Here is a 13,069-nt window from a genome sequence, read left to right as displayed (position 1 = left end):
CATCTGTCAGACTTTTTTGACCATCATGTCATAAAATACACCCCCATAATTCAACATATAAATTCAGCTTTGCCCAAATGCATTATCATCTCTTTTCAAATCTCTGCTACTCCATTTAAGCTGTTTTAAGCTGACAAGAGCTTTCTAAACTGACTCTTAAGATAAACCTTACACTTCTAAATACCTTAACTGCTGAAAAGTGTTTATACTTGGACCGGACCACAAATTCAGACTCACACGCAGTCTGATCATAGGTCACTTTCTGTCACTGTAAACCGTGACATCACACTCCTCCTGTATGGATTAGAGGAGTGCCTACCACTGCTGGATACAAATTGATCAAACAGCAGTTGATTGTGCGCCAGCCGGAACAGGCCGGTCACTGAAAATTCAAGGAACATTCAGGGCAAACTGGAACCAAAAGTTTGTAGGTGTGTGTCACTCCCCTTCAGGGTACCTGAAAACCAGGCCATGCGGTGTGCGTTCTAGGATAAGCCATCACAGCCTGGCGATGTGTGACATTGTCGCCCGAAGGCACACATTACTGAGTTACTGTGTAAAATTAAACTGGTACCATTCTGGCTCTGCAGACACTATAACTCATTGCTTTTTTGCTTTTTTTTTTTTTTTTTGCCTTTGGAACCCTTGCTATCATTTTTCACCAGATTTCCTAAATAGAACTATGTCCCCTGTTTCTTTCAAGCATTAAGTTGCTATTGACCAGAAATTGCTTTCTGTTGCAAAATCCCAAAACTCGACTAGGTCATCCTAAGAGCATAAGGGATTAAAGGTACAATAAAATGTTTCTTTGTCCCTAAAGACCTGTCCTGAATTGGATTAATTCATCACAATCTTCATTTTCTTCCACTTTCTCTGTTTCTCTTTTACCAGAATCACAGCTAATTCTATCCTTTTAGTATGGGAGCAATACTGTCGAGCATACTTTCTCCTGGGCTGAACTGTTTTAAAGTACCTCTATACTTTATTGTAGTTTATCTATTAAACTTACAATAAATAAATGGATAGAGCTATATAAATGTTTAATTTTTTAAACCAGAATGCCATGTTTGAGATGTTTCTCTGTAAATATTTTCTTATTTGGGACGTAGCTGTGATGGTAATGTCAGCAACGATGTTTTGTGTTATTTTCCAACAATATATGCAAGATTGACACACATACATTTCTTATTCCTTTAAGTTAAAGATAAAATGATTAACAAAAAGCAAAACCATACTGCATATACTTGGATATGACTCTGTCTTGTCTTATTTCAAAACATTCACACAACACTGGGGCTTTTGTAAGCAAATGAAATGTCCTCTGGGAGGCATCAGAAGTTTTTTTGTTTGTTGTTGTTTTGTTTGTTGTTTTCATTTTACGCCCCCCCCCCCCCCCTTCTCTTCACTCAATGTCCCACCCTGCTACTTCAATGCTAACTGTCCAAAGATGACTAGAATGCTTTGTATGGTAATATGTAGAATTTCTAAATATCCAGAGACATTTCACAGTCAATCACCTTAATGTTGTTATTTGACTAATTCTTCATATATATCAATATATTTAGTATGGCTTGCAAAGGATCCTGGGAGATGAACGGAGCCTCTTACTTTTGGCCAGGGCTATTGACCCGAAACAAACCAGCATGATGACAGAAATCGTCAAAATTCTCTCTGCTGTCTGTATTGTTGGAGAGGAAAACACGTAAGTTAACAGTAATATTTTTTCTGCCATCCAGTTAATACAAATTAATAACTTATATGATCCAAAGCCATGAAAGGTATCACTTTAAGAGTATGATTTTGGATAATTAATTTTTTCATGGTACTGAATGCCAGAAACAAGAAAACAAAAATCTGTTTATGCCATTGTATACCAACAGTTTATCTTGCTTGTAGGTACTATACTATAGGATTCAGAAATGTACTAAATGATCAATAACATGGTCTTGTTTTTCAAGCTGAGGATGACTCAAGCTAGAAAAACCCAACATAGTGTCCGTAAGTCTTTTTCAAACAGTAAGCATTTGTTTTGCATTGAGGACTAAACTTAGAAATGGATATATGCTTATTGCCTACATCTTCAGTTGAGACAGGTTACAATTTAGCTTTAAGGGATATTTAATGTATTACACAGTGTTGTTACATGTGAACATGCAGCTATTCTGTCAGATTGTACATTGTACAAGTGTTTCAGACAAAACAGCAGTATGTCAAATGTTATAGAAATCAATGCTACAAAAGCAAGTCATCACTGAAATGTATAAAAGTCTTTCAGTTATTTTTTTTTCTCAACCAAGAATCTCTAATCCTGCCCATAGTAGATTAAGATTAAGTAGACAAGGAAAGTTGAATACTGTACTATGTGAACTACAGCAGATTAACATTTCTTCATTGCTGATTACTTCTTTATGGACAGGATGCTTCTATTTCTGTTTCACAGTTAATATTTAATGTGTTCAATGAACTTAAATTATGCATTCCCATTAATACATTGTTTTTAATGTTCTTAGTGTGATCATAGCAACTACAGCAGTATTATACACATTTCAGCAACGGTGGCGCCAGGAAAGCTGACGCTTCAATTTGTACCCCAATCCGCTTAGAAAAGATGTAACGGCATTGGAAATGTTTTGATACTATTGTAAGTGACAACATCAAATGGGCAGATGAGAAGTCAAGCAGGTGTTGCTTTTTGAAGAACAGATTTCCCTCACATGAAAGAAAGTCCCTGTGCCCTGATCTCGGATCTCTTAATCACCCTAATTATTGAACACCTTTACTCATTTATTTAATTATTTTGAAACATCTCCTGCTTGGTAGAAGCAAGTGTGAAGGGAGTTCAAGGGAATGTGGTACATGTACTGCACATTTTAATACAAAGAAAATGCTATCTGAAATTATTTGGATAGATATGAAGTCCATACACATCAATCCAGTGTGGTAGTAACAAAGTGCAGTTGAACAGGCTTGTTTTTTCTTATCTGTGGGGGGCTGGAGGAAAAAACAAGCTACATAAACTTTTCAGATCTCTGCTATTAAATTCTTCCCTGACCAAATATCTTTCAAGCAGGTAAGATCACAGCTGTGAGGTCTCATCACCTGTTGGTGGAGACAATTATTCATTATACTACTGATGAAAAAATGAATATAACATAAAGACAAATTAATGCCCGGTGTAGCAGTCTGCCTTTGTGTTACCTGTGTTCACGAGATAAAGGAGGCTTGCTAGCGGATGGCTTCCTCACCTGATGAGAATGAGATTTAATCAGACCTGATACTATAATGAAAATATGAAGCTCTTACATCAATTATTATTCATTATATTGTATTTTATTACTGACGATCGACACTTTTCAGAGCTGTGTAATAAACCGCCATGTTTCTGTTCCAGTGGATTCTCAGTACGTTTTATGTCTTAGTTTTATCAACAGCAAAAGCCTATGTAACATCCTGTAAGCTGTCTAATTTGCTTTCTCAACAATAGGATTTTGACACTCACAATGGTGCTGCTGGGCTGTACTCAGATAGAAATGACCTCAATCCATCTATTGTGAATTGAGCTTATTATGAATAGTTTTGCAATGGATTATATCATTTAATTCTGAAGCTTGAAACAGCAGACCTACTAAGTAGCACGTTTGATAGAACATGAAGAGAAATAAACCAGGAAATATAAAATTGTGAAGGGCCTGGAAAAGAACAAGATTTTTGTTCATTTTTTGTGTGTCTATATATACATCTATATAGGATACATGTATGTGTACGTGTACAAGCATGTGAGTGACCATTTCACTTGCTTATATTTCTTTACCTTTCATTGTGTCTCTTGTGTCTTTTCGTGCAGGCTTGAAAAGATCCTGGAAGCGATGACTATTGCAGCTGAGAGGAATAACAAGGAACGATTTGCAGCCATCGTGGAGGGGCTGGAAAATCACGAAGCTGCACAATTGCAGGTTAGTTGAGAAGCTCTCTGACTCCGAAATGTTGTATTTCTGTCCGTCTTACTCGTTCCATCTCTTGGCTATTATAAATCACTTTATATTTAAATCATAAGTAAATAAAATGTTTTTTCAGTTGATAAAATATAAAATAAACACACAGTAAACTTAAACAAAATAACATACAATAAACATTTCATGTTTTTGTCATATAAAATGTTGGGCTACATTCACATAGTTCAAAAAGCTACAGTATACATTATTTGTCCACATGCACCTTTCATGTCTGGATGAAATTGAAAGTTAGAGTACATACTGTATGTATTATACAATGTCTTTACATGTTACAGATAAGTTCCTGACCATATCTGTCAGCCAGTCTTTCTTTAGTTTGATGTTATGTGTAATTTGGAGGGCAAAGGAAATTGATTGCACTGTCATTCACTTCTACAGGTCTACCTCAGAAAGCTGAGATATTTAAGCCCCTCCCCTTTTTGTCTTCTCTGCCAAGAATGTTACTTAACCCATGAACAGTCTACAGTGGAAAGCTAATGACAAGGGACAGACAGTTGGACTCTAGATGGTCAATAATCTGTGTATTGCAGGGAATTGAGAAGTCCTTATTCTCTTGGTCTTCACTGTATTTGACCATATTTCTCTGAATGGTGCAATGATTTTGAAGTGAGCCAGTGAAGCAGTTCTCCATCACACGCTGCTATTCTTAATATTGTATGTGCTTAAAATGTCAGGAGACCGAAGGCTTCTTCCAACGTACCTAGCTTTTCAAATCTGGAATTAAAGAAGAGCACTTGAGGCCTTGACTTTATTTTTGGTTAATTACATTATGTATATATTTTTTTCAATCTTTCTGGCAGCCCAAACCGATCTCAGCCACCAGTCCTTTCAGAAAATGGCTGCCCCCTCCCTCCCAGCAGCATCACCCCATATTTCTCTTTATCTCTGCAGTTTATAAGCGACTCTGCATTGCTTCTGATGCTCCCTTTGCTGAAATGTCTTTCATTACGACATGCACTCCTAAGACAGACCGAACAAAACATTTAATTACAAATTCAATAGTTTTTCTTTTCTCTTTTTAAAGAGAACAAAGATTTTCATTAAGTTATTTATTAAGTAGGAGACGAATCATTCAGTCCTTTGGCAGAAGCTGCCCCAGATCTTACAGTTCGAGTGTAATCCTTTTGATTGCCATTTTCTTCTACATTTTCTTAATTTAAACCGGCAGGTAATGAAAGGCAATTCTGCTAATTGTGAAGTAAATTAAAGTACCTTCCTAACACAGGGTTCAAAGAAATTAAACTCTTTCAACCTGCATATGGCTGTGGAAGTCGACTGTTAATGTGATTAAAATGTATTTTTGCTGTGGTTTAAGGTTTACTCCATGATAGAGAAGTTACCATCAGAACTTTAAACTGTCCCAGCAGTGTCTTTTTAATTTATCTGGTAGAAAACTCCTAAGGCTTTACATTTAGCTAGATAAGTATACGGCTTGCCAGGAAAGCAATCTAAAATCTTTAAATAAATTATTAAAAAATAAAATAATGACTAGGTATGTCTATTAAATAATGTAATGTAAATCTTAATGAAGAAAAAGGTGCTACTACCTCTTGAAGAGAGAGAGATGTTTTATTAATAAATTAATAAAAATGGGGCTTCTGTTTCATAACCCCTTTTTCAAAACCCCTCTTCTTGGTAAAACGCGGTTAACATTGAAGGGTTCTTCCTCCTTATCCACTGAAGATGCCTTCACAGGTGGATGTCAGTGTTTTGTATTATGTTTTTCAACATCGCTCTTTTCTTAAGCTTCCTTTTGTCTCAACTATCTTGGTGCTTCCTCCTCAGCAAAATCCATTAACTCTGTGTCCCATAGATACCAGTTGTTCAGTTGCATTAATACAAGCCATTTAACCTGAGTTTCTGCTGGAAATAAAATAAAATAAATAACAAATCTGGCCTGCTACATGGCACGTATTGGCTCCTGTAAATCTCTTGACCTTACGTCTAGCACTTTGGGTTTACTTCATCATGCCACTGTTGTAACATTACAAGGACCCACTCAACCATGCACCATTTCCTAACGTAGTTGCTGGGCATTTATCAGGATTCACTTTAATGTGAAACATCAGAGTTGCTCAAGGAAAAACACACGCTAGAGGCTATTCATAAAAATAAGGGTGACAGAATCCCCTATGGCCTCTTAATAAAACATACTAGCACATAGAAATCCAGCAGAAAAGATTAATAATTGCTACTTTTCAGGTGTCAATCAAGGAATCCTTCAGCTCCAATCGATCTGCTATCTGGATAACATTTCTCCTTGCAATTAACGTCCTTCCTCATCCCACAACAATCCCTGGAGCCACCTTATAGCCAGTTAATGCACATCAGCATCTTTTCATGTCGTTTCTTGGCATTCCCATCCTTCAGATAAATCAATTTAAAATGCACAGCTGTTCAATCAACTACTCAGACATATTTTCTCCCTTTTTCTGTGTAGCCAGTAGGCTATGTTTGGTTGTACCATCAACTTGTCTGTGATCCACTTCTGTAATGCATGTTTTAGTCAAACAGGTTTGGGCCTGCTTGGAGATAGGAGGCTGTGAGACTCAATTTACTATACATTTCAAGTCTTCTAGTGTGTATGTGTATGTCATTATTTTGTTTAACATATGGATGTAAAACCTGGATTCCAAATGTGAAAAGTGATGCATAAACTACATACAATGCAAACAAGTAGGTAATTATGTATACTAGGGTTATTAAGACAAGTGTTGGGTTGAGGAAATATTGAACCTAATGCAATGAGACCAAAAGCAGCAAAAAGTAAATATTTGTATTTGTTGCTATTAATTATTTTCCCAAATCTGTGGTCAATTCCCAGGTGGCTTGCATGCAGTTGATTAATGCCTTGGTCACATCTCCTGATGACCTGGACTTCAGGATACACCTCCGAAACGAATTCCTGAGATGTGGGCTTAAGAAAATCCTACCAGTAAGTTTATGATTCTCAGTTTTTCAGTATTTATTTGTATTGCTGTTCAAACAAAAGTCCTAAGGGAAAAAAACAGACAAAATTATAGTTTTTATGTTCTACATAAAGGGTATGCAAAGTGATGATACATAATCACACTGTGGTGTGTATGCAGCACTGTGAAGAGTCTAATAGACTGTTTTGTTTTACAGTTGATTCTAAATACATTTTATGTATATATTCTTAAACTCAGGCCTGTGTAGACCATTAAGCTGAAACATGAGACATGCACCAGTAATCACAATTCTCAGAAAATAACTTCAAACAACAGAAATACACACGCGCATCATTATAAATGAAAAAAAATAGGAATATAAAAGAAAAGTTGTCTTCTTCTTGTGCTTATAATATGTATGTTTTTGTATTCCTTTTTGTTGTTTTACTTGGATATAATATATTTTCTTTAGACTTTGTTGCAGTGTTTTTTTATCAACTTAATTTTAATTTCTGGTTTCATTTGTCTTTCAATACCACATAGTGAATAATAACTTGCAATATTTTTTCCTAAGATGGCAGCATAATTAAATACATGCATACATACATACATACATACATACATACATGAAAAACCTAAGCAAAAATATGAGAGCAGAGACTAAGACTAATTTAATCTTTGCTCAGCTTCAAAACCCCACGAATTGCACCATCCTCTTTTCATTTGCATTTGGTGCAGTATTTGACTCTTAACTGACATTTTATAAGACAGATGGTGTGCCTTTAGTGCGAAGCAGTGATTGATATCTTGAGAAATGTGGTTACATTTTGATTTGTACAGAATGTATATTTAATTTAAAATGATTAATATTAAAATTGTAACGTTTGCATTCTTATACTTGTACATACGTGGAGGTGGAGCAGGGTCCAAGTATTATATTATTCTTTACACTGATTAAAGAGATGTTTGCATATTTTATCCAAATTCAAATCTTTTTTCTTTCCTGGAATCTCCTGACACACCAAGGGAAGTAATTTTAGTGAGATTAATTTCTCCCAAAATAAAGTGCGGAAAATATCTGGTATAAAGAAATGTAATTTGATTGAATGAACCATCATCTTTTTAGTATATAATCTATAGTAAATTATACTTTTTAATTTATGTTATACAAATTATTTATCATAATTATTTTCTTGTTAAGATATGAAAATAACCAACACGTTACCTAAACAATACACTGTCCAATGATACAACAATGCCACCCCAACACACCAGGCATCTTTTGATTGAATATTCACCACAGCCCCTTTCTCTTAATCCCAATTTGCTATAAATAATCCTGTTCAATGGAATTTTTAAGCACAGGCCCCTTGCTCTATTTTGAATAACACAAACAAGTTGATGAAAATTATAATGGCAATACTTGTAAACTACATACAGTAGCTTATTAAAAAACAGAACATACATTTAGTATATTAGTATACATTTATGCATGATCCCTTAAAAGAAATCTCTAGTCTCTTCCAGTATAGATTTTCTAAAGATACATACGAAAGCACTTTAATTTCACAATGATGAAATGAATAAAAATGTTGAATGTTTTTTTTTATTATTTTAATAATGGCATAATGACACCTAAATGTATTTTACCTTTTTCCAAAAACCTTAGGAGCTCAAAGAGACAGAGGAGCTCGATATCCAGTTGAAGGTGTTCAATGAAAACAAGGATGAGGATTTAATTGAATTATCCCACCGTCTTGATGACATCCGAGCTGAAATGGAATATCCTTTGTTCAACATTGCAAAGCCCTTGTTTAATTTACCAGTAATAGAATTGCTCATAATGATTGTATTATATTGGTATCACCTAGTTACAGACCTAAACCTGGGACCCCAGGCTCATTAAATGGGGATTTGTGTACCTAGAGAGTGATTAGATTCCCATCTCTCATCAGGTTTTCAACTAACAAAAACCTTCTCTTCTAGCTGCCTTTTTCTGCTTACTTTCATTGCTTCAGCTCATTAAAGTGCTAAATATCTAGAAGATTATAATCACCCCGGAACAAGAGAACTGAAGTATTTTCTTTAAAACATATTTATTCACTTTTATGGATTTATTTATTTTATTACATTTATTTATTTATGGATTTCTTTATTTTTCTTTTACATTTAAAACATTAAGAAGTGATTGTTGACATATTTGTGACCAGATAATGCTGGTTAACAAAAAAGTCTTGGTCTGTTACTCAATACCTTTCCCTCATTAAGAAAGACTCTGGTAGCCCACATCTGGAAATTGAATGCTAATATAATCCAGTGTTGAAAGCTTAGGTGCTTTTTTATTATTTTGAAACTTATTTATTATCCAAAATTGTATCGGTCAGTAAGATCGATGCAACTTACTTTTTTCTGTATTTTTTTTCAGTATATCAGACTTGCTCCAACCCTCGTACCTTTCCATCTTCAACAGGTCTAGTTTATTGAATACCTTTGTGTGTGCGGTTCCTGTTTCTTAACTTAGTTGTACAAACAAGTTTACCCTTATTGGAATTTTTTTTGAAGATTTTACATTAATACTGACAATGTATTTAATTCCCTTCCTATAATACTCCAATATCAATCGTGTTATAAACACACACACATATATATATATATATATATATATATATATAGAATACTGCTTTGAATATGAAGAGTATCCAACACTATTACGGAGAGAAAACAAACAACAACAACAACAAATTCTATCAATGCCTCATTTGTATTAGATCCTGCAGTGTCCTTGTTCATATTTTAACATGCCTAACCAATTTCTCGCAAGACTAGTGTCACCAAGTGAGGACCTATGTTATATCAGCTAGCTTACTGAATGACACTTGATGCACTGGAAAAACAAATCTTGATGTGCCTCTGATTTGCTTGAGCAGATTCTCAAATGACATTGTAGCTGTGTGCTTCCAGGAAGGATTGTTATTGATTAGTACCTGTTGTAAATGCCCTGTCTTTCCTCACATGGTCTTCTCAGGAATACATATTTCCTGCTTTTGTTTTGCACCGTCTCGTCTGCCTGCTTTAAAGACTACGAGGAGCCTCTTCATGAATATTAACATATTGAGAGTACAATTCTCTCAACCCTGCCCAGACCTTGGCTCTTGTGAGACAACTCTTCCCTGTTGATGAATATTAATAGGATGTGCGGATCCATGACATTGATTGACCCTAACTTTACCCCTGCCTCTCGTACCCAGCCACGATGCTATTCTGCTTTCATTACCTTTCCTCATGTTTATTCATTCCCATGAACTTGAGAATTTTAGTTGTAAACTGCCAGAATCTGTTGTTGGGTCTAACTCATCTCTGCTCTGATTTTTTTTTTCTTTTTCTTCTTCATTAGTATCACTTAGTAGAATGAGTGACGAGTGGATTTTGCCTGTATGCCTCAATTGCAATCCTCTTTTCATTTTCATCCCTTGCCTAGACATGTCCAGCACAAGGGTACCCAGACCCCTGTCAGGTTTTATCTGAAAAGCAATTGAAACTGATCAAGGTTCTAAAGTACATTTTGAGGACTTAAAGAAGCATCTTCAGTTTGAACTGTACATCAGATATTTTTTAATTATTTTGTACAATGCCAAACTTTCTCCAGCTTCTCAGAATGAATCGCTTCATCCTGAAGAATTGGAATTTGATAAAACAGATAAAATAGCAGTTTTTGTTTATATTTTTATTTCCGTTAATACTATAGTCATGATTGTAGATTTGATGTGTTTGATCTAACTTGCAAATGACATACTTTATAAGACTGTTCACTATATTTCCTATTGCTTGCTTCTTTATTCATTACTTAACTTATTTGTTTATATGCCTATACTGTTCTCTATTGAATTATGTCTACAGTGGCTAATATGTTAAAAGCAGTCATTGCATTCATCAATCCAACACACTCTGGTCTGGTTGTAATGCAATTTCTTTTTTGACTTACATGCAGAATGTGATACAGAGGAAATCCTTTAATAATGCAGGTGATGGAAGTTAATGGGAGATAGTCAAATGTCCATGCAGGTATTAAAGAGGATTTAATTCTAATAATAGGCTCAGAGAGTCAGATCAGAGTTAATTATTTCATTAGATCCAATGTATTAGGGTGGTTCTCATATATGTGTGTGGATGGTTATGATGAAATATCAGGCAAAAATCGCAATTTTGATGCAATGCACATATTCTAAATATAGATTTAAATATTGCTAAAAAGAATTAATGACTCTCATGTAATATAACTACCATTCCATCCATCTAGCAATCTATCTGTCTTTCTATGTTCTTTATGTATCTTTCTAAATGTAAAATCCCCCTCTCATTATAACAAGAAGATTACATGCTCTTTCTCTCACCACCCCGCCCCTTGGGCTTTTGAAAAGTCTTGCTAATTTAGTTTAGTAGTACAAGACCAATAAGGTAATTTCCCCCCTAATCTGTACTGTTTTAGTACTTCGGTCCTTTATATTAAGTATTCATAAAATATGAAATGCTTACAGTAGCTCCTTTGTTCTCTGATTGTTATAGGCATAACATCCTTTCCCTTAAACAGATCCACAGTTACAGAACTGCAATATTTAGAAGATAACACCACATGGCATAGTTTAAGTTAAAAACAAGCAAGCTGAAGGAGAAAGAAACAAAACTCCAAAGTTAAATAGAATCAAAATGGAAACGTAAGTGAGAGTTAAAGGCGAGGCTTTGTGATTCTGTCAAAACCTCCATCTTGGTTTAAATACAGAAATAAATTACAGTAGACAGCTGCTGATGCCGCACGACAGCCGGAGTCATTACTTTTGGATCTTTTATTTATTTGATCTGTTATAGAAAGAAGGTGAAATTATATATTTTTTTATGGGGTTATTGGACTAAAAAGGATACTGCTTTAAGTCTCTTTATTTACTGCAGGATGACCAGAAACAAATGAAAATTAATGCAAACCAGCGAACCGTGAAAGCAATGGAACTTTAGTAATGTATCACCCTGCTGTCACCTTGTAAATCTTTCATCAGAGATTGTCAAAACACACACTAAATATTATGATGGCAATCAATTTTTCATCAAAGTCTGCTTAAGCAGCACATTTTTTCTCTACGTTTGTTGTTTATGTGCACAGTTTTTAAGATGGATTTATTTGGGATATTATTTTTTATAACAGAAATAACAATATAAGAATGTATATTATGCATATAATCTTCAGGTTACTTAAGTGCACTTGTTTTATACAATATGTCTATTGTTTAAAGGTTAGTACGGATAAAAGCACTGTAGTACATACTATATATATATATATATATATATATATATATATATATATATATATATATATATATATATACACACACATACACACACAATTGTTGCTTATTTAGTAAATATTTTGCTGTGATGGTAGTTCTGACCATTTATTGAACTGTCTGGCAATTCCACTTTCAGTGCAACTCTTAGGACATTATTGGTTAAAATAAAACAGCTTAAAATAAGCAAAGAATGTTATTTCTATCTGATACAACATCTATTTTAGACATCAAAAGCATTGCCTTTGTCCCCATGGGAGTTTTGTCTGACATATAATCAATATGGCTTGTGAGTTTAAGAACATATCATTTCTGTTTTAAGGACAAGTGACAGCAAAATCTGAAGACTGGATTTTAGCAATATTTTCAATTGACTAATACATTTTTCATGATTTTGGGTTTAAATATTCAAACCTATGGAGTTTTCATTTGATTAATTTCAAGATCCATTAAAGGCTTAGTCTGACAGGTAGACTTGAGGGACCTTATTTATTACCAATTTTTTTTCACTCCGTGTTTACTCTTCTTAAGACACGAGATCCCTAATGGGAAAACAGCAGTTAAAAATCATTACAACTTTTGGTTATGCATGAAGGGACCTGTCTGAATAATTGATCGAAGTAAAAAAAAAGCTGAAATACAGAAGGATTACTAAATCACAGCCTTAAAGTTAGTTTAAACTGTATTGTAAGTATTGCTAAATAACAATTAAACACATAATGCAAAACCCTAATGTAATCATGTCACAGTGCCAGAAGGTCAACGGAGCAAAGTTCCCAGAGCAGCCTTTAAGGGATTTGGAAGAGAAGCTCTC

The 13,069-nt window shown here is 34.5% G+C and overlaps 1 protein-coding gene across 6 annotated transcripts in view; it reads left to right on the top strand.

Annotated features, from left to right (window-relative positions):
- Positions 1 to 13,069, top strand: part of diaph2 (diaphanous-related formin 2) — a 501,500-nt gene that overhangs the window by 148,660 nt on the left and 339,771 nt on the right. For all 6 annotated transcript variants that reach the window (XM_066715009.1, XM_066715013.1, XM_066715012.1 and 3 more), the window contains 4 exons: positions 1,566 to 1,702; positions 3,845 to 3,953; positions 6,838 to 6,948; positions 8,592 to 8,704. In XM_066715009.1, coding sequence (XP_066571106.1) covers positions 1,566 to 1,702; positions 3,845 to 3,953; positions 6,838 to 6,948; positions 8,592 to 8,704 — 470 coding nt within the window. The remainder of the gene's footprint in view (positions 1 to 1,565; positions 1,703 to 3,844; positions 3,954 to 6,837; positions 6,949 to 8,591; positions 8,705 to 13,069) is intronic.

This window comes from Amia ocellicauda, chromosome 10 (genome assembly GCF_036373705.1).
Source record: "Amia ocellicauda isolate fAmiCal2 chromosome 10, fAmiCal2.hap1, whole genome shotgun sequence".
Classification (NCBI taxonomy): domain Eukaryota; kingdom Metazoa; phylum Chordata; class Actinopteri; order Amiiformes; family Amiidae; genus Amia; species Amia ocellicauda.
Note: the sequence above shows the minus strand (reverse complement) of the source record. Positions and strands in the feature narration are given on the sequence as shown.